At 39.9% G+C, this 25466-nt stretch overlaps 3 protein-coding genes across 4 annotated transcripts in view; 2 read left to right on the top strand and 1 right to left on the bottom strand.

Moving 5' to 3' along the window:
- Positions 1-25466, bottom strand: part of LOC129247133 (trissin-like) — an 84489-nt gene that overhangs the window by 34259 nt on the left and 24764 nt on the right. The gene's annotated exons all lie outside the window — the stretch shown is intronic.
- Positions 3006-19173, top strand: LOC129247094 (activating signal cointegrator 1 complex subunit 3). The gene is made up of 10 exons (XM_054886020.1): positions 3006-3253; positions 3351-5020; positions 6138-6836; positions 6898-7586; positions 8395-8943; positions 9010-9886; positions 11477-12485; positions 17761-18211; positions 18279-18410; positions 18522-19173. Exons 1-10 carry the CDS (start codon positions 3141-3143, stop codon positions 18852-18854), a joined length of 6522 nt encoding a protein of 2173 aa, XP_054741995.1. The 5' UTR covers positions 3006-3140; the 3' UTR covers positions 18855-19173.
- Positions 21953-24504, top strand: LOC129247127 (translocating chain-associated membrane protein 1-like 1). Its single transcript, XM_054886075.1, has one exon. It carries the CDS (start codon positions 22123-22125, stop codon positions 23221-23223), a length of 1101 nt encoding a protein of 366 aa, XP_054742050.1. The 5' UTR covers positions 21953-22122; the 3' UTR covers positions 23224-24504.

The raw sequence follows: 25466 nt of genomic DNA, 5'->3' as shown, positions 1-25466 counted from the left end.
TTCATGACTGAGCTTATTCCTTTTTTTGGTGCGAACATCTGTTACGATAGAAAAAATTCTCTCGGAGTCTGCATTATCATGAGGTAAAGATAAAACGAACTTCGCTACTTTAGCCAAAATAGGAAAAACAAAATTGTCATTGAAATTTTTAAGTTTACAGACTTCGCTCCAAAACTTTTCAACTCCCATCTTTAAAAGGTTAGATTTTTCGTCTTCAGAGAAATTGAACTCAAACGTTCTCCACTCTCGTAGGAGAGAGTTGGCATCCACACATACTATTTTACAAATGTTCTCAAATGTGAGATCATTTTTGTTTCCCTTTACTGCCATTGCAACTTCTGGATTTAAAAACTCAATTACTTTGAATAGCTCAGTTTTGAGCGGTAATCTCCTTTGTATCTCTTCCAAAGCAGTAATATAAAACTGTAGACAATCTCTTCTAATTTTGTTTGCAGCCGTTTTTGGAACAGTTTTTAGGAGCTCGTTACATTCAAATCCGAGAAAAACTTCCTCAAGCGGTAGAGAAATATGTGGCGATCTAACAGCACAAGTAATGTTAAGCTCAGACTTTTTAATAAAATTTTGACCTAAGCTTAAAAATATTTTGATTGATTCTCGTTGGAGTACCTGTATTAAAGGTGCTTTCGACTGAAAAAGTGCGTTTAGAGTATTGAAGTAATTGAGTACATACTTGAGAAAAAATAAATAAATCTTATTGCATTGGTTGTTGAGCTCCAATAAAATCGCCTCTGTTGATTTTAATTTGTCCTGCGTGACAGCTTGGTTGAAAAATGCCAATAACACATCCCAGTTTTCTAATACACTTTCGACGCATTTGTGATGAGAGAGCCACCTGGTTGTACAAGTCCGAAGGATTTTCTTTTTCTTCTCGTTTAGCATTTCCTGCAGAGCTTCTAATTGCGCGCATCTTTTGGAACTTCCCGAAACGTACGAACCGATTTGCCGCAAAAGGTCCTCAGGTCCTCTGGGTAGCGCTAAACAAGCCTTACTTGCAATAATTGCTGCAGAATGACAGATGCACTTTACAACTATAGCGTTTGGTATGTCCCCAATTAATCTTGATGCAAAGGAATTATGCTGTCCGATCATTACACTGGCACCATCGCTGCACATACCTTAAATGTAATAAAATATTTCATTAGAAATGTTTGCATATGCTGAAAAAATGTATTTTAATTGCCTATTATGTTGTTGAATGGTATTCCAAGAGCTAAAATGGATTCTTTAAAAATTCCGTACAGAGCTTCTGCAGTGCAATCTGTTCTTATTGGAATTAGATCCAGCAGCTTAACCACAACCCGCTCGCTTTCCTCGTCGAAAAATCTCACCAGGAGACACATATGCTTATTCAATCCGATGTCTGTGCTCTCATCGATCATTACGGAAAATTTTTTTACTTTTAATTTTTGAACTAGATTGTCTTTATCCACTTTTGCCAACACATTTTTTACTATGCTGGTGCACTTTTTTCTTCCGAGCTCTCAGTTTTTTATAATTTCCGAATCCGGCACGATTTCTTTTAATAGGGGGATTAAATGGTCCACCACTTGCAACGCGACATTATGCTCAGCGAAGAACATGCTAAGTCTTATTTCGAAATTTTTTGAACCATTTGGTTTACACGGATTTTTCTTAAAGAAACTGTTTATTTTAGGCGTCTTTTTTGTTGCCTTTATATTTTTTTTGTGCATTTTTGTTTCAGCGTGCTTCTGCAAATCAGACTTACCGCAGTTCAAAATTTTGTCGCACGCAGCGCATTTGCATTTAATTTAATTTAATTTAATATATGGAAAATAACAATAAATTATTATTTTACAATAAAAAAAGGAGCACTAGCTGCCAGGGCTTACGGCTCAAATATGAACATATCACTTGTAATTTACTTCCACACAAATTAATTTACATTTTTACATTCTGCCCCCATCCTCGTAATCCGCAGCATCAGTTTGCAGTATTTTTCGCGATTTTCGTGATGTCACCTCGTCTTCCTCCGAGCTGTACGCGCTCAATTCATCCGACATATCATTGTTAGCATCTAAATCGTTGTAGTTGTGGTTGCTTTTATGAGTATTTGTACTCGTATTGCTTTTCGTCGTTTTACTCATTTTTTAATTTAATTTTAATTCAATTTCCTATATTTGAAAAATTTAATAAAACGAGAATGCTCCCTCTTCGCCTACTTATATAGATACTCAAAATAATAATTTGCATTTATATACATCGTTATCCACAGCTTCCAGCCAGCCACTGAAATTGTCGTCGTCAAGCCATTTGTTATTGAATTTTTGTTTTCTATATTTGCATTGTTGTTCTTGGTGTTCCTCCGAAGAGTCAGTCGAAGAGAAGGAGCTCATTTCTGTAAAATATATGAATTTTAAATATAAAAATAGCTAAAACTAAAATAATTGCAAACTTACCTTAAAAGTTGTTGAAATAATTTGTATATTTGTATATTTCACACGAAATCACCCGTTTTATTCAAAAAAAGTGAAAAGCAGCAGAAAACGTAGGACAACTAACAATTATCGCGCGAAGAAAAAATTCCGTTAGCGTTAACGAAGAAAAAAGTGGCAATGCTGCCATATTAACGCTTTTAAAAGTATGCTGCCATAAGGAAAAAAGTCTGGCATGAAATCTTACTGCGGATTTCTATTTTAAGTGAACTTTTTTAATTTTTTCCGCAATTTTAAAATTTTTTCTGTTCTTCTTGAAAATTCCCTACATTTACAGAATTTAAAAAAATCTGTCCTTCTTTTCCCTACACCCACATTTTTCGACAAAAATCCCTACATGTAGGGAATTTTCCCTACATTTACCATCACTGAGGTAATCTGCCATATGTGAACGGGTAGATTAATTTTATGGATTTATAATATTTCTAATTAATGCTTATGTGAACGTACTTTTAAGCAGTTCTTGTATTCCACCTTCGGGTTAAACCTTAAAATTTTAGGGACGGCTGGATTGCTTTTAAGTAAACTTGAATGCAACCCTGTATCAGCTGATTTCTGAATCGAATTTCTTATGGGCACGAAATAGATAAAAGTAATGAGATTAATTGCTTATAAAAGCAGACAAAATTCAGAAAATAACTGAGATTACCTGAGATTGATTGGAGGATGAAGGAGTTCCCACGCTTTTCTTCAGCACTGCGTGCGAATACTGATTTAGAAGCGAAGTTACCTCAAACAGGTGCGACACAAAAAGATCAACGAAAATTGCAACAACAAGAGTAAGTGCCCTGCTGTTTACCAAATTTCACAATTTGCACACGTCAGATCCATACTACAAAGGCTCTTACTTATGTTTTTCCTCTATTTATATTTAAGAGAATTTGCGGACCGACAAACGTTGAATCAGGTGCTCGAGCAATTGCCGGCCGAAACGCAATCGCAAGCAAAGGCACATCTTCAGAAGCTACGCAGCCTGGTGCAAGAATGCATGGGTTACGAAGAACAGCCACAGGTGGTGGAGCATGCGGCACTTTTTCTGTTCTGGCTGCTGTTGGAACAGCGTGTCGTGACGGTAGCGTCAAAGATGCGTGTGCGTACCATGTTTGGTAGTATTTTCGAAACAAAGTTCACAATAATACTAAACTGTGTGAACGATCTGCGTATACTACTGGATGATTACCAAATTGAGGATCTAAAGCAGTGGAATCGCAAATCAAATCGATACGCCTTGGACCAAAAAAGCTGGGGCACTAATATACGAGTTCGATTGAAAGGACCCTTATTGAGTGACTTACAACAATTGCAAGATCTTTCTCCCACTGCACAATTGGTAAAAAATGCGGCCATTAATTTTTCTATGCAATGGACCAAGGAATCGGAACAACAACACAGTGTAGAGAAAGAGAATGAACTCTCGCAACTACTGGAATTGTCAGTTACATCTGGCGATCCGAAGCTCGTAGCGAAAGTAAACGAGCAGCTTAGCTCAAAGCGCAGCAATATCGAATTGCAAAATGAACTCATCGAACTTTTAGGCTTTGAACGATTTGATTTAGTAGAGCGATTACTGTATCAGCGCTCCACCATTGCTGCTCTGCTGGAGCAACATGAAAAGCGTGAACAACGCTTGCAACTTACCAAATTGGCACATCAACAACGAAACGCTGGCAGCAATGAAATGCGTCCGACAGTTGCCAAAACGGTGGTTGTGCAATCTGCACTGGAAAAAGAGTTAAGTAAACAAAATCGGCGGGAGGAGAAGAAACTGCACCGCATGATACAAAGTATGAATCGCAACAACGATGACGATGGTGAGGATGCCGCACGTGCACTGAACCCGACACAATTGCGCCTTCAACAACAACGTAAACTGCTCGAAAATGTGCAACAACAGCCAGTGTTAAAGACTACGCAACGTTTACAAGAAATGCGCGCAGCCGTCAGCTACAGCAGCAACGCAATACAATACCCATATGTTTTCGATAGTCAATTGATCGCCAAACAGCATGCCGGTTTTATAGGCGGCAATCGTATAAGCCTACCGGAGCATGCAGAGCGTGTAGATAGCAAACAGTATGAGGAGGTGAAAATACCAGCTCAGGAGCCACCACCACTTAATATTGGTAACAATCGCATACAAATTACCGACCTCGATGACATTGGCAAACTGGCATTTGAGAATTGCACACAACTTAATCGTATACAATCGGTGGTTTATCCGGTAGCATATCACAGCAACGAGAATATGTTGGTGTGTGCTCCCACGGGTGCTGGTAAAACTAATGTTGCTATGCTCACAATGGTGCACACAATACGTGCATATCTCGAAGGAGGCGTTATCAATCGCGACCAGTTCAAGATTGTTTATATAGCTCCGATGAAGGCTTTGGCTGCCGAAATGGTTGAGAATTTTAGCAAACGTCTAAAATCTTTGAATATTATTGTTAGAGAGTTGACCGGCGATATGCAGCTATCGAAAACGGAAATGACACAGACACAAGTGCTGGTGACCACCCCGGAAAAATGGGATGTGGTCACTAGGAAAGGTGAGTGAAAACGATTTTATACAGATAATATTTCTATTTAATTTTATGACTATTATATAAATATATTTTTTTAAATTTTTTTGTTTTCTTTTTTGCTTAATTGTTTTCGTGACTTTTTACATTATTTTTTCTTAATTTTTTTTCTTTGATTTAATTTTGTTTTTTGTTTTATTTTTTTGTAATTTGTTTTATTATTTTGTAATTTTCTTTTTTAATTTTTTTTTTGTTCCTTTTTTTTAAATCTTATGTTTCTAAATTTTTTTGTTTGTTTTGTAATTTTTTTACTTTTTTTTCTTTATTTAATAATTTTTGTGCATTATTTTTTTCTTAAGGCAGTAGTCTGCTTTACAGGCTTCAAAAAATCGATTTTTTTGTTTTGTTTTAAATCTCTTCCAAAACTATCCAAGAATATGTCTTTAAAATTCCAGAGGCCAATTCGACATATTTTCGAAGCTAGAGCAGTTTTGGTGGCCGAGCGTCGAGCAAGTGCGAATGCTCAGGCAGAACTTTAAAGCGCGTTTTCTCGAGTTTTCATTTTCACAAGTGTTAGAAAACGGTGCCGGCGATAGCAAAAAGAATATGTGTCCGATCGAAAAAAACCAAAGTGATCTAGCTTCAGTATTAAATTATCTTCTATTTGAACTAAAAAAGTTGGACAAAAGTATTATTTAAACTACTTGTTTTGCAACTTAAAGTCAATTTTTTTTTCTTAAAAAAGTGAATTTTTTTTCAAACTTCGAAAAAATTTGGAATTTTATAACTTCTTCGGTATTTTTTTAGTTCATAAAGAAAAGAAATTTATAAAAATTAAAAAAAAATTTGGTTCGACTGTTTCAGATGCATCGCACGACCTCCATCACCGGCACCGATTTACAAGTGCAGACTCCAGGCGCTCCAGAAAAATACTTACAACTTTAAAAAATTTCAATATTTTTTAAAAATAAATATTGTTTTTTAAACCTTAAATATAGTACACTATCGTCTTAAAATTCCGTTTACCGCAATCATTTCCTTCCCTTTCAAAAAAAATTGCTAAAAAAACGCTTTTTTTCGGCTTCTAAAGCAGACTACTGCCTTAATATTTTGTTTCTTTATTTTTTCCTCTTCTTGCTAAAAGGCGCTGGTGATGTGGCACTCATTAGTCTGGTGAAGTTACTCATCATCGATGAGGTACATTTGTTGCACGGTGAACGCGGGCCCGTTGTGGAGGCGCTCGTCGCCCGCACACTACGTCTCGTGGAATCCTCTCAGAGTATGATACGTATTGTGGGACTCTCAGCTACTCTACCTAATTACATCGATGTCGCCCACTTCCTGCGAGTCAATCCAATGAAAGGTCTCTTCTATTTCGACTCACGTTTCCGTCCCGTGCCGTTGGACACCAATTTTATTGGCGTGAAAGCGGTAAAACCGCTCCAACAGCTCACCGATATGGATCAGGTTTGCTATCAAAAGTGCTTGGAAATGGTGAAGGAAGACCATCAGGTTATGGTATTTGTTCATGCCCGAAACGCTACCGTGCGCACCGCTACGACCTTGCGTGAATTGGCGCAGCAGCACAAAACCTCTGCGTTCTTCCAGCCCAACGAGGCATCTAACAGCTACAATTTGGCACTGCGAGCCATACAAAAAAGCCGCAACAAGCAGTTGGTTGAGCTATTTTCGTGTGGCTTGGGCGTACATCATGCGGGTATGCTGCGTTCCGATCGTCAGATGGTAGAAAAGTATTTTGGCGAAGGTCATATTAAAGTGCTGGTTTGTACGGCGACATTGGCTTGGGGTGTTAATCTGCCAGCGCATGCTGTTATTATAAAAGGTATGTAAATAAGAAAGTTTTAATTATAAAAAAGGAATGGCAATAAATTTTTATATTATAGGCACTGATATTTATGATTCGAAGCACGGCTCATTTATTGACCTCGGCATTTTGGATGTGTTGCAAATTTTCGGTCGTGCCGGCCGTCCACAGTTCGACAAAAAAGGTGTGGGCACCATCATTACCACCCACGATAAGCTAAATCACTACCTATCGTTGCTCACCAATCAATTCCCCATAGAATCGAATTTCATACAATGTCTCGCCGATAATCTAAACGCGGAAATAACTTTAGGCACCATTTCTAACGTTGAGGAGGCGATTGAATGGCTGAGTTACACGTACCTCTTTGTGCGCATGCGCATTAATCCACATGTCTATGGCATCGAATATACTGATTTACAGAAAGATCCTTCATTGGAGGCTAAGCGGCGCGGCCTTATCATGTCTGCAGCTTTGAGTTTGGACAAAGCACGCATGATCCGCTTCAACCAACGCACAATGGATTTCAACATTACTGACTTGGGACGCACAGCATCGCATTTTTATATTAAATATGACACAGTTGAAATTTTTAATGAACTGCTGAAGCCTTTTATGAATGAAGCAGAGATTTTTGCAATGATTTCGCAGGCTCAAGAATTTCAACAACTCAAAGTACGCGACGACGAGTTGGAGGAGTTGGATGAATTACGCACATACTACTGCAAAGTTAAAGCGGTCGGCGGAAGTGAGAATGTCAGCGGCAAGGTGAGTTGATATAAATGGCGGAGCGAAAAAATTGTGAGGAAAATTTATTTCTTTAGTCAATAAATAGTAAGTAGGTAAGTAAAATGTTTGAAGTACTACTCAAAGTAGCACTAAAGCGCCGTTTTGATACCATTATAAGACCTCCAATACCTGCAGATATCTACAGCCAGGGAATGAAGAAGATTGAGGGGATTTAGGTTGGCACACTGCCCCAGGCTGTCGAAGAAAGGAGCACCCATGTCCTTAACGCTCCGTTCGACACCTTTTTTAAAATCTTCGGTGGGCACCCGGTTCTAGCATTTTTTCGTCTTTTTCGAGGATCCTTTTTAAAAGGTTATATCCAAATCGCGATAGAAAATTAGATTCTAGGAAGCTACCTGAAAGCTCAAGTCGTTAGCTGCAGGACCTGTTATCACTCAAGATTTGCTACTGGCACCAAGGAGCGCAGTACAGTAACAGCTGGCGCGCTATTTTGAATTCAGTTAAAACCAACACACGGTCGTAGCGCCACATAAGAAGAAGAGGAAGTCGAGATCATTAAGGTTTCCATGCAATCCCTGAGTTATATCTTTTGTTTCAAGGGAATCCTTTTTCATACGGACGTCCAACGACCCTAGCGTAGTGTGCATGGATTAATTGTGCAGGGATTAATTAATATAGGAAAATTGGCACTGCATAACTACTGATACAAATCGTAACAGATCACCAGTTCATTTCTCACGCAAGCCTGTTAAATGCAGTGTAGTTTATATTTCATTAAAGTTATTTGTTATATAATTGCAATTAAGACTTCTTTTTCGTTCTACAGGTTAACATCCTCATGCAGACATACCTCTCACACGGCTATGTCAGATCCTTCTCACTTATCTCCGATATGGCCTACATAGTCCAAAATATAGTGCGTATTACGCGCGCTCTATTTTCCATCGTGCTTCGAGGCAACAATGCTATACTGGCTACACGGCTTCTGCAGATTTGCAAAATGTTCGAACGGCAGCAATGGGAATTCGAAACTCCGTTACGCCAATTTACTGCTATCAACGCTGAAACCATTGACAAGCTGGAACAGCGAGGCATCAGCCTATATACGCTACGTGAGATGGAACAAAATGAATTAAAGGATTTATTGCGCAATTCGCGGTATGCCGAATTGGTGTTACGTTCGGTGCGCGAGGTGCCCATGCTCGATGTCGAAGCAACGCTGCAGCCCATAACTCGCACTGTGCTGCGTATAAAGATTGACCTTTGGGCCAATTTCAATTGGAACGATCGTGTGCATGGCAAAGTGAGTGAGCTTTTTTGGCTCTGGATTGAAGATCCGGAATCGAATTTCATCTACCATTCCGAGCAATTTCAGGTGAGCTATTCAAATGATATTTTCTAAGATTTATCTATGTTGGAAATTTGCTTTTACGCTAAACAGGCTACTCGCAAGTTTGTGTATGGCGGCAAACCACAACAACTGGTAATGACCATACCATTGAAGGAACCATTACCACCGCAGTATTATGTGCGTATTGCAAGCGACACTTGGCTGGGCAGCGCCACCTGGACAGCGCTATCGTTCAAACACCTTGTGTTGCCCGAGCACCACCCACCACTCACTGAATTGTTGCCTTTGCATCCGTTATCCGTCTCAAGCCTCAAAAATCCGCTATACGAATCACTCTACAACTTCACACACTTCAATCCGATACAAACGCAAATCTTTCACTGTCTCTATCATACCGACAATAACGTGCTTCTCGGCGCACCAACTGGCTCTGGCAAAACCATTGTTGCTGAAATTGCAATTTTCCGTGCTTTCAATAAGCATCCACATGCCAAAATTGTATACATTGCACCACTGAAGGCACTGGTTAAGGAGCGTATTAACGATTGGAAAAAGCGCTTTGAAGGACCGCCGTTGTGTTGGAAGGTGGTGGAGCTGACCGGTGACACGGCGCCTGACATGCAGGCTATACGCGAGAGTAAAGTTATTGTCACAACACCGGAAAAATGGGACGGTATTAGTCGTTCGTGGCAGACTCGCGAATATGTACAGGATGTGGTATTAATTGTGATTGATGAGATACATTTGCTGGGCGAAGATCGTGGGCCGGTTATTGAGGTGATTGTTTCGCGTACGAATTTTATCACTTCGCACACCGGACACACCATACGCGTCGTCGGTTTGTCCACAGCGTTGGCCAATGCGCAAGACTTGGCCAATTGGCTGGGCATTAAAAAGATGGGATTGTACAACTTTAAGCCATCAGTGCGGCCTGTGCCCCTACAGGTGCACATTAATGGATTTTCTGGTAAGAGCACGCGATATATGCAACAATTTACAGTTACTTCCATTTAAAAGCGGGTTGGGTGCTTTAGAAATTTGTTCATTAAATCACTTTCATACTAGGGATATCCAATTTTCAAATATTTTAGAACTTTTTATTTACATGATTTTGAAAACCAAATATATTTTTTAAGGATTTATATATTTAAAAAAAAATTATACATTTTTACATTTTTTGTTTTTTTAATTTTTGTTAAATTTTTTTTTATTATATTTATTTACATTTATATTTATTTACATTTGTTTTTTTTTCTAAATTTGGTTTAGTTCTTTCTTTTCTAATTTTTAATTTTTTTTAACTTCTTTTTGTTTCTATTTTTTTTTTTTTTGCCCTCATTTATTCTATTTATTTTTCTGAAACTTTTTTTAAATTTCTTTCTTCTTTAATTTAATTTAATTTTTTTTAATTTCTTTCTTTTTTATTTAATTTTGTTTTTATTTAAATTTGTTATTAATATTTTTCTAATTTTTTTTTTATTATTTTTTTTTATTTATTTTTCTATTTTTTTAAATTTGTTTTGAATATTTTTTTAAATTTTCTTTTCAATTTTTATTTACTTTCAGTTTGTATAATAATTTTATTGTTATGTAAACCTTTATAAAAAAAAATAAAATTTTTCTAAATTTGGTGTAGTTCTTTCTTTTTTAATTTTTTTTTTTTAATTTCTTCTTGCGTACATTTATTCTATTTATTTTTGTTTCGTGTTTTTATTTTTTTTTCTTTTTTTTATTTTTTTTTATTTCAATTTGTTTTTAATATGTCTACATTTATTTTTTATATATTTTTTTAATATCTTTCTTTTTTCATTTTTTAATTTAATTTTTTTTTTAATTTCTTTCTTTTTCATTTTTTTTTTTTAATTTAAATTTGTTATTTTTCTTATTTTTTGTTTTGTCTTTTTTGTTTTTTTTTCTTTATTTCTATTATTTTTTTTCATTTATTTTTTATTATTTTACTTAAATTTGTTTTTAATATTTTTTAAAATTTTTATTTAAATTTTCTTTTCAATTTTTATTTACATTTTTGTTAACATTGTTATTTTTGTAATTATTTTAATTTCTTTCTTTTTTAATTTTTTATTCAAATGTGTTAGTTTTTTTTTTAATTTTTTATTCAAATGTGTTAGTTTTTTTTTTAATTTTTTTATGTTTTTCCGTTTTGTTGTCTATTTTTTCTTTTTTTCTATTTATTTATTTTTTTATTTGATTTTGTTTTTTTAGTTAACTTTGTTATTTTTTTTTTTAATTTTTATAAAATTTCCTTTTACATTTTTTCTTAAATTTTTTTATTTTAATTTTCCTAAAACAAATTTTTTAATTTTTTATCTAATTTTAGTTTTTTAGTTTGATACAATTTTTTTATTCTATTCTTTCCCCCTTTTTTAGTTATTTCTTTTTTTCTTTTTTCTATTTATTTTTTTTTTTTATTGATTAATTTTTTATTTCATTTTTTTAATTTTTGGTTTTTAATTTTTTTTTTTTTTTGTGAATCTCTTTTTATCTACTTTTTTATTTTCCATTTAACATCTTTCACTTGTTTTCTTACTTTTTGTAGGCAAGCACTACTGTCCGCGCATGGCTACCATGAATCGTCCCACATTCCAGGCTATTCGCACCTACTCTCCATGCGAACCGGCCATCGTTTTCGTCTCGTCACGTCGTCAGACACGTCTGACTGCGCTCGATTTAATCACCTTTGTCGCTGGTGATGATAACCCGAAACAGTTCCTGCACCTACCCGAACACGAAATGCATCAAATACTGCAACAAATCAAAGATTCCAACTTGAAATTCTGTCTTGCATTTGGCATTGGTCTTCATCACGCTGGCCTGCAAGAACAAGATCGCAAAACTGTTGAAGAGCTCTTCCTCAATCGCAAAATACAAGTACTCATCGCTACTGCCACATTGGCTTGGGGTGTGAACTTGCCCGCACATTTGGTCGTCATCAAGGGTACTGAGTATTTCGATGGCAAAGTGAAGAAATATGTAGACATGCCCATCACCGATGTGCTGCAGATGATGGGTCGTGCTGGTCGACCACAATTCGATAACGAAGGTGTTGCGGTTGTGCTGGTGCACGATGAAAAAAAGAATTTCTACAAAAAATTCCTCTATGATCCATTCCCCGTTGAGTCGAGCTTGTTAGGTGTCTTGGCAGAGCATATAAATGCGGAAATTGTTTCGGGCACTGTACAAACCAAACAGGCCGCACTAGACTATCTTACGTGGACATACTTTTTCCGGCGTCTGCTGCGCAATCCAACTTACTATAACTTGGATGGCTTAGAACCGGAGCAACTGAATTCGTTCCTTTCTTCGTTGATTGAACGCGTTATTTACGAATTGGAATCGGCTGCTTGCGTGCTGCAACGCGAAGGAATGCTTATACCAACGTTCCTTGGACGAATCGCCTCCTTCTATTATCTATCGCATCGCACAATGAAACACTTTCTTGACGATTTGACAGATGGTATGAGTACAAGTGAAGTGTTAGTGGCCATCGCCGACTCGTATGAATTTGATCAGCAGCCGGTGCGTCACAATGAGGATAAATACAATGAGTGAGTATTTTAAATCTGGAGCTTTCGATAGAACTTGGAAAATCTAATTTATTGAAATGCCATTCGGATCAAAACACCTATATTGTGTAAAGGTTATTATTTATTTAAGCCGTCGAAATTAAATGGGGATTGACACCTCGTATTACACGTTGGCTTTACACTTCGGTAGCTCGGGCTTTTTTGCTATGTGGAACACTTGTGTGGTGGCCATCAGCTCAAAAGGCAATTTATATGAAACTGCTGAACAAAGTCCAAAGAACGGCGTTTCTATGCATTACCGGCGCTTTAAGTACTACCTGAAAAAAGTGCTCGCGGTGCTAGTCAACTTGCCTCTTGTTGTTGTTTTAACAGTAATGGTAGCCCTGTCAGTGTAGGGCATATCACCGGTCATCTTCGTCTAGCTCATCTAGGGGTAGGCCCGGGGAACATGCTGTTTCGACAAGTTGGGTTCAGAGGGAGAGGGGTGTTAGATGAGTCAGTTTTAGGGGGCATATGAAGAGGTGGTTAGTGTCGTGCGGGGTACCTTCACATACCGGACATGTCTTTGGAATGTCGGGGTCGATTCTGGATATGTAGGAGTTTAACCTGCTACAGTATCCAGAACGTAGTTATGCCAGTGTTACACGAGTCTCACGGGGAAGCTGGAGCTCTTCGTCTACAATAGGTGGTGGTTGGACTCCGATTACGGCATTCACAGGACGGGAGTTCATGAAGGTGGTGACGTCTCCCGGTGGATGTCGTTTATTGACTGTCTAAATACTGTCCGGTGCAGTAGGTTGCGATCAGTTTTGTCCTGGATTTCGTCAGCGTAGTCTAAAAGGTGTCTCCCGACGTGCCTGGGAGGCGGCTCAGGGTCAAGCAGGTGTCTGCAGGGGTGAAACCTGCGGTAACATCCAAGCAGTAACTGCTTGCTGAGCAGTTTGTTGTGCTCCACTACTGGGAGCATTTGTGCCTCGTTATGCAGGTGTTGAATGGGAGACATCAGGAGGCAACCGGTCGCTGTCCGAATGGCGGTATTTTGACATGTCTGTACCTTTACCCACTGCGTATCACTAGTTCCAGGCGACCAGACAGGCGCAGCATAGTTCAGAACCGGCCGACCAATTGCCTTAAATGTCTAAAGCAACAGTTCTTTGTCTTTGCCCCAAGTGCTGCCGGCAAGCGATTTGAGGACCTTGTTGCGATTTTGGACTTTAGTGGCAATTGCGGTTGTGTGCGCAGAGAAGGAACACAGGCCATCAATGTCATTGCCCGACGCCATTATCGTGCAGTTGTCAGCGTATGAGGTCAGGGAAACTCCCGCTGGTGGTTGGGGGAGCTTCGAGATGTAAAAGTTGGACAGCAAGGGAGAAAGGACACCACCCTTCGGTACACCTTGCTTAATCTTCCTCTGCTTTGATGTTTGATCTCGAAAAATCACTGACGAGTGCCGACCGCTCAGGTAGTTTGCGGACCACCTCTTCAGCCCTGGCGGGAGTGTCGACTGATAAATATCATCTAGTAGCGTGGAATGGCTGACTGTATCGAAAGCCTTCTTCAGGTCCAACGCTACTAGGACAGTCCTCTCGCAGGGGCGGTTTTGGTTAAGCCCGCGGTTTATCTGGGCGTTTATGGCGGTGAGTGCAAAATCCGTGCTGATGTGGGGCTGAGGCCAGGTGTTTCGTGAAGAGTGGGAGTAGGAGGGCTTCAAGTGTCTTCACTACTGGGGAAAGGAGAGTTATCGGCCGATAAGATTCCCCTTGGTTGGCGGGTTTCTCAGGTTTCTGTAGTGGGACCACTCTCCCTGCTTTCCACTTGTCAGGGATGATGAGAGTGGCCCAGGGGCAGATTGAAGACCCTTGTGAGGCATCCTACTCCCAGAGGTCCCAGATGATTCAGAATCAGCGCGTTTAATCCGTCAGGGCCAATGGCTTTTGATGATTTCGATTTGTTGATGGCCCCCTGAACTTCATCACCGGAGAGAGTAAGTGGCGCACTGTCGTTCGTCAGTTTGTGCAGCCTTCTGGTAGCACAACGTTTGGTTCTATCGACCGGAAGATACAGTATAAAAAGCCGGCTAAAATAGCTCGCGCATCTCTTCGGGTCCGACGAAGTGCAACCGTTGAAGGTGATAGCCACCTTGTCGTTGTACTTCGTCGGGATCGACAGGGACGTAACGGTGGACCACAGCTTACTCACCCCAGAGGTGAGGTTACAGGTCTTCAGGTGCTCAACCCACTTGGTCTGCTTATGTTGATTTACCAGTTGCCGGATCTCCAAATTGAGATCCCTTATGCGGGGATCCCCGGGATCGGCCTGGCGTAGGTGGTCACGCTCGTTTGCTAAGCTGGCTGCTTCGGCTGGGAAATGGGGACGAATGTCCTTAAAACTTCCAGCTGGAATGAAGCGAGCCGCAGCAGCTGTGAGTACCTTGCGGAATGCGCACATCAGTGGGGATGGGAAGAGCGGCGATGGTGTCCTCGGTGAATTCCGTGAAGCCGGCCCAATTAGCTTTTTTAAAGTTAAAGTAGGACCGGTGATTCGCGGAAGTCGGCAGGTTTCTCAATCGAGACGATAATGGGCAAGTGGTCTGATGCAAGCGATAGTATAGGTCGCCACGTTATGCTATTTATCAGACCCGCGCTTGCTATTGTTAGGTCAGGCGAGCTGCTGCAATTGCTCACTACCCTGATGGGGGCGTCGTCGTTCACAGTGCTGAATGTCGAATCGTCTATCTGCTCTGCCAGTTGCTGTCCCCTACGATCATTTGGCAGGTTTAAATGCCAAAGATCGTGATGCGCATTGAAGTCACCTACAACCAATCGGTTTTCACCTATATCAGGGTGATATCCTGCCGGGCAGCAGGTGACAGGGGGTATATATAAGCGTTGAATATTTCGAGCTCGGAATCGCCTGTCCGGACAGCTATGCCTTGACATTCTAAGGTGCTGTCCCTGCGGTCGATTCCTTCATCGATGAGACGATACTGCACTGTGTGGTGGACTATAAACGCCAGGCCACCACCATTGTCTCGCTCGCGATCGTGTCTGTGCACGTTATAGCCATCCCTGGTGATCAGAGATGACCTAGCGTGCAGCTTGATTTCTTGGACCGCAGCTATTTTAATACTGTGCCGGCTCATAAAGTCAACTATCTCGTCGACCTTACTCGAGAGTCCGTTGCAGTTAAATTGTAGAAGCTTGAAGCTTCTTGGTGAAATCTGTGTAACTCGGGGGGTGAGGGACGCGTGGGGTTGTCTACGTTGGACCTGCTGCGCAATCCACTGTGGTTGTTGCGGCCTGATGGTGGTGGGCGGCCGCGCCTCCGGGGGCGGTAGCGGGTGCAGAGCTCTGCAGCAGGGGGCAACGTAGGCAGTTATCCACTCACGGGTGGTGCTCATGCCGGAACATCTCCGAAAATGGCACCAGCCATTGCAAGAATTGCATGGGATGATACCCGATTCCGAGGCATTACGGTCTGACACACGGAACAGACTGTGCGGGGGACCAGGAGCTGCTGGTTTGTCCCCGCACTGGGGTTGAAGCAGGAAGGAAGGGGAGGGGAGTTGTGTTGCTCCGATAGGCTCCTCACCGTGGAGGTGTGGGTTTTGGTGGCGGTTGGTAGTGCCGGCCTATCAGGAGGAGTAGTAGCCGTGGAGGCATCAGACGCCTGCTGGCGGGAGCAACACGTGGCCACATACAGTGTGGACCACTCCCTGTGTCACTTAAGGCCTGAACAGGTCTTAAGGTGGCTCCACCCGTTGCACTTGTTACACCTAACCGAGGTGGAGTTCGGGTGAAGCCGTTTGTGCCAGACGGTCCAGGGTTGGATTCGATTCCAGCCCTGAGGAGAAGCATTTGGAGCAGGATTGCTGCGAGGATTTGCTCCTGTGACGTAAGGGGTGGGGTGATATACGGTTTTCTAGACAGGGCTAGTATACTGGGGCGGCAGCCCTTGGTCGGGAAAAACCTGAGTCATTCCGGTAGCGCAGAACCGGCTGCCATGGGAATGTCAACTTGCCTCTCCACGTGGCCGCCGCTTCAGCGCTCAGACTTAATAGTATGACGCTATGGAAGACCCGGCGGTTCGGCCACGCTTCTATACTACAAACTATGAGTAGTTATAATAAAGAAATCGACTACTCTTCCCCTAAACCCACTTTCAACAAGCTCTTCAAGACTAACATCCCGTCAAGAAGAGAGTGGTAAACTCAAAGACCATGGAGAAGAGGGGAGATAAATTTTTACTCGGATGGATCCAAGCTAGGAAATAAAGTAGGCTATGGGCTACGTCTTCAAAGTCAGTCTTATATGGGTTCCGGGACATAGAGATATTGAAGGAAATTGCAAGGCCGATGAGCTAGCCAGATAGGATACTTCTACTTCTTGAAAACAGAGGCAATATTGGAATTCCTACATCTGCAATCTGCAAATTAAGGATACAAAATAATATTTTCCAAGAGGCCAATAGGTCAAGGAGAGAAGAAAATACTTGTGTTACAACCAAGCTACTTTGGCCGCAAATAGATAAAAAAGATCAGGAGAATTGCTCAACCTCTCAAGAGAAAACAATTTGAAGGTCGTAGCTTGTGTCACCGCATTGGCTGTTAGGTAGGCTAGGAATATTTTCTCATGAATACTGCAGAAGTTGTAGAGACGCGGAAGGCGAAGAAACAGTAGAACACTTGCTCTGTAATTTCCAGCCTTAGCTCGGAGTAGAGCAAAGTTGTTGGGAAAATACTCTGTTGACTCTCTTACGGAGCTATGGATCACAATGGATCTACGACAGCTCTAAGTGTGTTATTGCGACAGCCTACCTGCGGAACTATCCGGTTGTGGGATAAAACATATCCTACGCTTCATAAGAGCTTTTAATAAGTTCTATGATGAATAAACACTGAGATTTCCGTGTTACATACAACGGACATGCATGACCTTAGTGAGTTGGCTATTCTAAACCGACTGCCACAAAAACCTAACCTAACATATATGCGATGTACCCTACTATATATAATATCTAGGATCGGCCAGTTGGTCGACAGCAAAGAGGAGACGCAAATGAAAATCAAATCAAAAATCAGTCGAATCCTGCTTATAAAATTCCTTTAATCAATTGATAGTTAAAATTGCAATGTTAAACTTAGCTTCAAAATTCGCCACATTTACAGTAGAACTGGGGAAAATGGCTCCAAGTCTCATCCATTCTGAATTTACACTGCACATGCATTTAGGAACTCATATGCTGCTCAGCCTAGAGCAAAGTAAAAATGTGTACTAATACTTTATTCTACCAACAGGGAACTAGCCGAATCGTGTCGCTACCGTCCGCCCGCTCCCACCTGGGAATCACCATACACAAAGACATTTTTGCTGCTGCAAGCACATTTTTCGCGCCTCTCACTGCCAAATTCAGATTTTTTAACCGACACGAAATCCGCGCTGGACAATGCTACGCGCGTCATGCAAGCCATGGTTGATTATACCGCCGAACGTGGCTGGCTTACCACGACGCTACGCTTGCAACAACTTATGCAAAGCGTCATACAAGCGCGTTGGTTTGATGAATCGGAATTTTTAACACTGCCACATGTGACCGCCGCCAACGTTTCCGTCTTCTATAATATAGAACACAATTACGAATACCTAAATTTGCCTGCGCTGAAAGAGTTGTGCAAACAGGATTATGAGCGCCTAGCTGAACCACTAAGAGATGTTTTCGAAGAGCAAGAAATCGAGCAAATGTATAGGGTAAGCGGTTAATGCTAAATTTTTCACGCACAAGAACAAAGACAAATATCTTTTCTTATTTACTAAGGTCGTGCAAGCTGTGCCAGAAATAAGCGTGAACATCTCCGTTCAGGGCAGACATTATGAGGATATGGAAGCAGTGCGTATGTTGCCCGTAGTGCCGTCGTCAGACATTTGGACGCAGATACATCCAAATGAGGTAACAATTTAGCGCTGTCTTTCGTTATATTTAATTTGGTTTATTTTACTCAAATAAGAAAAAAATTATGAAATTAATCATATCCCCTTCTTCTCCTTTCGCCACAAACAGGACTATGTGCTCAATGTGGAAATGAAACGTGTGAATTGGAATGCTCGTGGACAACGTGCCCAGCATGGCAATCCTATTGGTATACATTGTCCGAAATATCCGAAGGGCAAGAATGAAGCCTGGTTCCTAACGCTTGGCTCTCAAGCCAACGGCGAATTGCTCGCTATGAAACGTGTGAGTGTGCGCGGTCAACGAGCCACTAATCACATTTGCTTCCAATCAATGCCACGCCGTGGACGTGTGGTATTAACGCTGTACCTTATGTCCGACTGTCTAATTGGCATAGATCAGCAATTCGAATTACAATTCGATGTCGTCGATGCGAAATCTTAAAGATTTAAACGAATTGGGACACAGTTGAACTCTCGAATAGTTGAGGAGCGTGCCAGCTGGAGACTGAAACATTATTTCGAAGCCACCGCTTTTTAGTTTTCACTATATCTTTACAAATAACAAATAGTTGTAGCGTTACTGTAAGTAAACGCAAACTTTAAAGTACATCTACGTCTAAATGTTACTGTAATGTATGTAGCTTTAACTAACGAATATTAAGGCAAACGTAAAATATGCCTTTTTAATTTATAATTATCCCCCATAACTTATTCATAAATAGGTATATCTTTATATTTTTGTAATTTAAAAATAATATGAAACAGCAAAAATAAACAAACATGAGTATTTATTTATCACAAAAAAAAAATTTACGCGTACACTTCTTTGCTTAGCAGAGCTCCTCCCCTTTTTGTGGTGTGCGCCTTGATGTTGCTCCACAAATGGAGGGATCTACAGTTTTAAGCTGGCTCCGAACGGCAAATGGTTTTTATGAGGAGCTTTTTCATGGCAGAAATACACTCGGAGGTTTGCCATTGCCTGCCAAGGGGCGACCGCTGTTAGAAAACGTGGTCTCGATATTCAGACAGGGAGAATTTATTTATACGAGTATGTTGTTCAATATGTAGTATTTTTTCTTCCTCCATATGAAGACTTATAAACTTTATAGCTAAGATAGACACCCTGAAACTTGCGCTTGCTTTACGAACGCCGTTCAAAATCGCAGTAACGTTCCTCATTACCACGATAGCCAGTTCGATGAACTGGAATGGCTGAAGTTTTCTAGCTCATTATGGTAAAGTGAAAATCACAGGACCAGTGCTTTGCGGCAGGATTTATCTATGTTCTACCAGTTGGAGCTGGCGCCGAGTCCAGCTAACCATGTCAATAACGCAAGGTGAATTTTGCTGTTTCTATGCTATTCTTTTCGGCTGGTTGAATCACGGGGATCCGGCCCACTGACTTCCTGACAGAGGTAACTTTACTTGCGGTATAAGCAAACTCTGGTTCACCGTAAAATCCCTATCAAAGTTATCTAAGAATAATGGCAGTATGTCAAACAGATGCATTTTAGGTGTTACTTACAACACCTTCCGTTTCCCGCATGCAGCCAGAGCCAAAGTACAGAACCGTATCAAAGTCTTCAAATCGCTAGATAGCAGAACTTTCTGTGACAACAACGAAACAATGTTGGCATCAAACAGGAGAATTTCCCTCTTCGCTCGACGGTGACTCCAACAGTTGGTTCTGTATAACCAGAATTTTTTTGCTGTTATAACAACAACAAAGTTTCGTCTCCCGGTTATAAACTGCGCAGTGTTAACTTTGGTCGCCAGAAATTTATAAGATTTAGGAGACGAGAATACTCACAGTACGCCAAGTCAATGAAAAGACTCATACAAGATTCTGCGGAAGATTTTTTAACCTTTGCACGTTGGTGACGGCGCGTATCGTAGACGATGGAACAATGAGCGATGGAAGGCCTCCTCATATCAAACGGAAAAAGGCTTGGCTTCGCCGGTTATCACGGGCAAGTAACGACTGGTGCACTTCAAGAAGAAAAAGAAGGAGGCACGAGTTCAGACCTGTGTAGAGAAGCATTCACAAACTCTCATCCCGTGAATGCCGACTCAATTTGAGATTTCAAGCCGCCTCTAACAAATCGCACTCTTGTACATTTAGTAGAATTAAGTTCTTTCTTTCCAGAATTGACCTCGGCATACCAAACTTAAAAAAAAAAAAAATAATTGGCGCGTACACTTCTGTTAGGTGTTTGGCCGAGCTCCTCCTCCTATTTGTGGTGTGCGTCTTGATGTTGTTCCACAAATGGAGGGGCCTACAGTTTCAAGCCGATTCCGAACGGTAGATATTTTTATGAGGAGCTTTTTCATGGCAGAAATACACTTGGAGGTTTGCCATTGCCTGCCGAGGGGCGACCGCTATTAGAAAATTGTTTTTATTAATTTTGCTTTCACCGAGATTCTCTGTGAATTCCGAATGGTAATCACGCACCAACCCATTCGGCTACGGCGGGCGCCAAATACCAAACTTATTCTTATCTAATTATCTCTACAATTTCCTATTTAGTTCTACTCATGTAATACCCCTTTTCCGGTTCGACGACAGCCTACGTTACTGGAAACGACCCAGATTTATAACTGCCACTTTAGCAGCAATCCCAAAAAACGTAGAGGAAGAAGTTTGTGAAATCACAGCAACAAAAGCCCTTTATCTTTGAATCGAGGCAGTCGTAAAACCACTTTTCCTGGGCTTGCCGTTAGATGACCAAGATGGCAAAAGTATTTTTTTAACTATGATTTAAATGACGGGATGAAAATCCAAAAAATGCCAGGGCATTCCCTTCTTTCTTTATTTTTTCATCATAAACCTGTACTCGTCTGTTCCGTTATTACGGCACCTTCTTCCTATTTGAGTTCATATAGTCCGACGAACAGTGAATTTCGACTAGGAACTGTACTTGTCTGTACCGTTACTACGGTAGCTCATAATTTTTATTTTTAGTGTTATATTTTGAATTGAGTTGAATTATTAATTATTTTCTTTTTTATTATTTTTTAACAGGTAGGTTTATGCGACCTTCTTAGTGAGAAGCTATTTTGCGACTTTGCAAATCGAATTTTTCAATGCTGGTGACAAAATTTAATACATATATTCAATTGTTTAGGCAAGTACCACATCCTTAATCGAAAATCTGAAAGGATCGTTACATTTAACCCCTTATCAGGAATTTTTTTTTGTAAAACCGTTAAGCTTGACTTTTATAACTACTGTGATGTTAATATATCGAATAAGTGAATTAGATTCTATTTATTTAAAAACTCCAATGATTATTAATCTTATTTTATAATCTGTCGATAAGTACGCAAATATGTCAATGCATTATCAAAAAGGAATTACTATTTATGGTAAAGCAAATATTATTTACAATTGCATCACGCCATCCGGAATGTATACCCGGTTATTCTTTCGCTAATTATTGTGTGCTGAAAAGACAACACTATCGTTCAATTTCGGGACTATCAATTTTAATGAATTGACAGCAAAAGTAATCCAAACAATTTTCGTTTGACAACGTGAATGCGTCGAGTAAAAAAACGACGACAACATCAACGTCAACGAATGCGAATGTCAAATTTGTTGAGGAACAGCGGTCGCAGCCACATCAGCAACTACTAAATAGCGTTGGGGTGAATCCATCACAAAAATATTTGTACGGTGCAACTGCAGGCAATTGTTTAGTGGTATCACAATGGCGATAAAACCAGGCATGGGACGTAAATCGAGTAGTAAAAATCCACCGATTTTGAGTCATGAATTTGTTATTCAAAATCATGCGGACATCATATCCTGCGTGGCAATGGTATTCGTTGTTGCCCTAATGGATGAATCGACATCACCGTTTGCCAGTGCCTTTATCTCACTGCATCACAATGTCACTGGAGAGGAGCCCAGCCGAGAAAATCCACTGGGTAAGCCATTTAGCTACGTGGCAGGCATCAAGGATTACTGTGCAATCTTCTTTTATACGCTAACTTGTATTATTATGCACGCCATCATACAAGAGTATGTATTAGACAAAGTATCGAAAAAGCTGCATCTTTCCAAATTCAAGTTATCGCTGTTCAACGAATCTGGCCAGTTAATTGTTTTCTATGTGTTCTCGTTTTTCATGGGCGCCAATGTGATATTGCGTGAGGGCTACTTTAGCAAGTTCTCGCTGTTGTGGGAACAATTCCCTAATCATCCCATGTCATTCCTACATAAGCTTTTTTTCATCATTCAAATGGCTTATTACTTGCATATGCTTCCCGAGCTTTACTTCCAGAAGGTGAAGAAGGAGGATCAACAGAGTAAAATTGTGCATTCCATTTGCGGCTTCTCCATCATCTGTTTGGCATACACATTGAGCTTCCAACGTATAGCGTTAGTGTTGCTGACACTGCACTATCTTGGTGAAATAGTGTCGCATATATTTCAATTTATTGGTGTCCTAGATCGTGATGAAAAACTCGCCAGTGTCCGTTTCGTCAATAATGTGACTTTTGTGTTCGTTCGCTTTGCAACAATGGTGATTGGTGTGTTAACGTTATACTATGGAGTGGCTGCAGAAAATGCGCTGCGCGCATATACGGTGCTCGTTGGCTTAATGGTGCTACAGGGCTATCTAATATATTCCTTCATTACTGAAGAGCTGCGCGCGACACGCGAAGCTAAACGTGAAGCGAAACAACAACAGCAACAGCAGGTGAAGAAATCGAAGGCGGCGAAGGAGAAGGCGAAAAAAAAGAAGGAAAGTGATCTTCCCGAAGCTGATCAGAGTCCCAGTCCCGTCAAGTCGAAGACTAAGTAAGCATTCCATGGCGAATGTCAAACCAACTACGTCCACCAACAGCAACAATATAAACAATAACTTCATTAGCGACTATGTGAATGAGCATCTTTCTATAATTGCCAGCTCATTTATATAAAACTTCGAAGTTTTCGTGTTGAAGCACCCTTGGTGCTGCATTTTAGGTTTCCCGCACACCACAGCCATACACAAAAACACACATTTACATAAGCACAAACCTAATTGATAAAAAATTGTATGCATTGTTATTGAGTTGGCAGTGGGAAGGGAAAGCTACGATGGCATTTGCATACATACAAAAATTTCGTCACAACTCAAACCTAGATTGTGTACTAACAATAAACACAACAACAATCTAAACAAAAAAATTTAAAGCTTATCTAAGCCGCTGCCGTTACTGCTGCTGTTGCTGCATCTAAGGCATATTTTTTTAATATAATTAAAAATTAGTTATTTTCACTTTATTTTTGTACTGTTTATAAGAACTTTTTTCTACAAATTCGTTTCTATAGTAAACAAAATAATAACAAAACATAAAAAAATTAAAAAAAAAATTATCGTTACTAGTGCAATGTAGCCACTGCTGCTCCTTTTCGACTAACCATTTGAATTTAAGATTTGTTTAAATTTACACAGATATTTTTCTAATAAAAGATATGAAATCTACTTAGAATTAAAAAATGAAAATTAATTATTTAAATATAAAAAATATCAAAAGTAAAAAAATACAAAAATTAAAACTTCAAGATACACTCCGCTAAAAATTATATACATATACATATGTACGTCTGAGACTGAGATAAGCTCAACTTGCGAATTCCACTAAGATTGCGATAAAAACACTGAACCATGGCAAAGGTAATAGCATAAGTACGATTTATAAAAGTATCAAAAAATATATAAAATAAAAAACATAAATAGAAAAGCAACAAAAAATATTCTGAAAACTTTTGAAACAGGTATGCATGAACACTTAGTGTAAGAACTGCAAGAGAAGAATAATGAAATAGTTTTTAAGAGATTGTAAGCGTGCTTCAATATTTTTGTATGAATTATGCGCAAAACAAAAAAAAAATCGTAAAACCAATACCAAGTGAAAACTGAATGAAATAATATTCCATATTTGAGAGTTGTTTTTTCTCAATTTTTGATTACTTTCTATATGAATTTAACAATAACACACAGCTGATGAAAATACATCGTGCAAACCTAGGGGTGTACATTGTAAAGCTACCAAGTTCAATAAAATTTACTTTGAAAAATGAAGAGAATCAAAATATATGTAAAGGCATTTTTTTTTTTGTTGATTATGTATTAAGCTGGTTCTGCCATAATCCTAGAACAGCAGGTATGAGGAACAAGATTTCTACGTAACCGGGACGACCCGAATCGTTCCCACGACAGTCGGTTCTACGTAACCGGAACGACCCGAATTTATATCCGGCCAAGGACTGTCACTTCAGCATCATTCCTCGTATTTGCACGGGGAATGTTTATGCTGCTATAATAACAACAACAACAAGATTTTAGCATGATAGTCGGTTCTATGTTACCGGAACGACCCGAATTTATATCCGGCCAAGGACTGTCACTCCAGCAGCATTCCTCGTATTTGCACGGGGAATGTTTATGCTGCTATAACAACAACAACAACAAGATTTTAGCATGATAGTCGGTTCTATGTTACCGGAACGACCCGAATTTATATCCGGCCAAGGACTGTCACTCCAGCAGCATTCCCCGTCCATGTATGGCGAATGTTTATGCTGCTACAACAACAACAACCCATTTAAAGAACCATTAGACAGTTCTAAAAGAACTAAAAAATCTCTTTTGTGTTTTTCACCAGTGTGGTAAAATACAATTGTTATATTGTAACTTATTTTAAATCCTTTTGTTGATTTTAATTTCTATTTAGGCTCCATTTTATAGTCTGGGCAACTTTTTTAAACAATAATTCTATTATGACGTATTTTATGTGTGTGCAGTGGCCGCCGTAGCCGAATGGCTGGCGCGTGACTATTATTCCGAAGTGCACAGGTTCGAAACACTGGAAAGCATGAATTGATAGAAAAAGTGGTTTCCTATAGCGGTCGCTCCTCGGCAGAGTGTGGCTAACCTCTGAGTATATTTCTGCGCTTGTAAAACTCCTCATAAAAACACATTCCACATTCAGAGGTGGCGTAAAACGTTTTTTTTTATTTTCCGTTTTGTGTTGCTAATTAAGTTAGGGTTATATTGTA

The sequence above is a fragment of the Anastrepha obliqua genome, chromosome 1, assembly GCF_027943255.1.
Source record: "Anastrepha obliqua isolate idAnaObli1 chromosome 1, idAnaObli1_1.0, whole genome shotgun sequence".
In the NCBI taxonomy this organism is placed as follows: Eukaryota; Metazoa; Arthropoda; class Insecta; order Diptera; family Tephritidae; genus Anastrepha; species Anastrepha obliqua.
The sequence above is the reverse complement of the archived record's forward strand: the minus strand, read 5'-3'. Positions and strand labels throughout refer to the sequence as shown.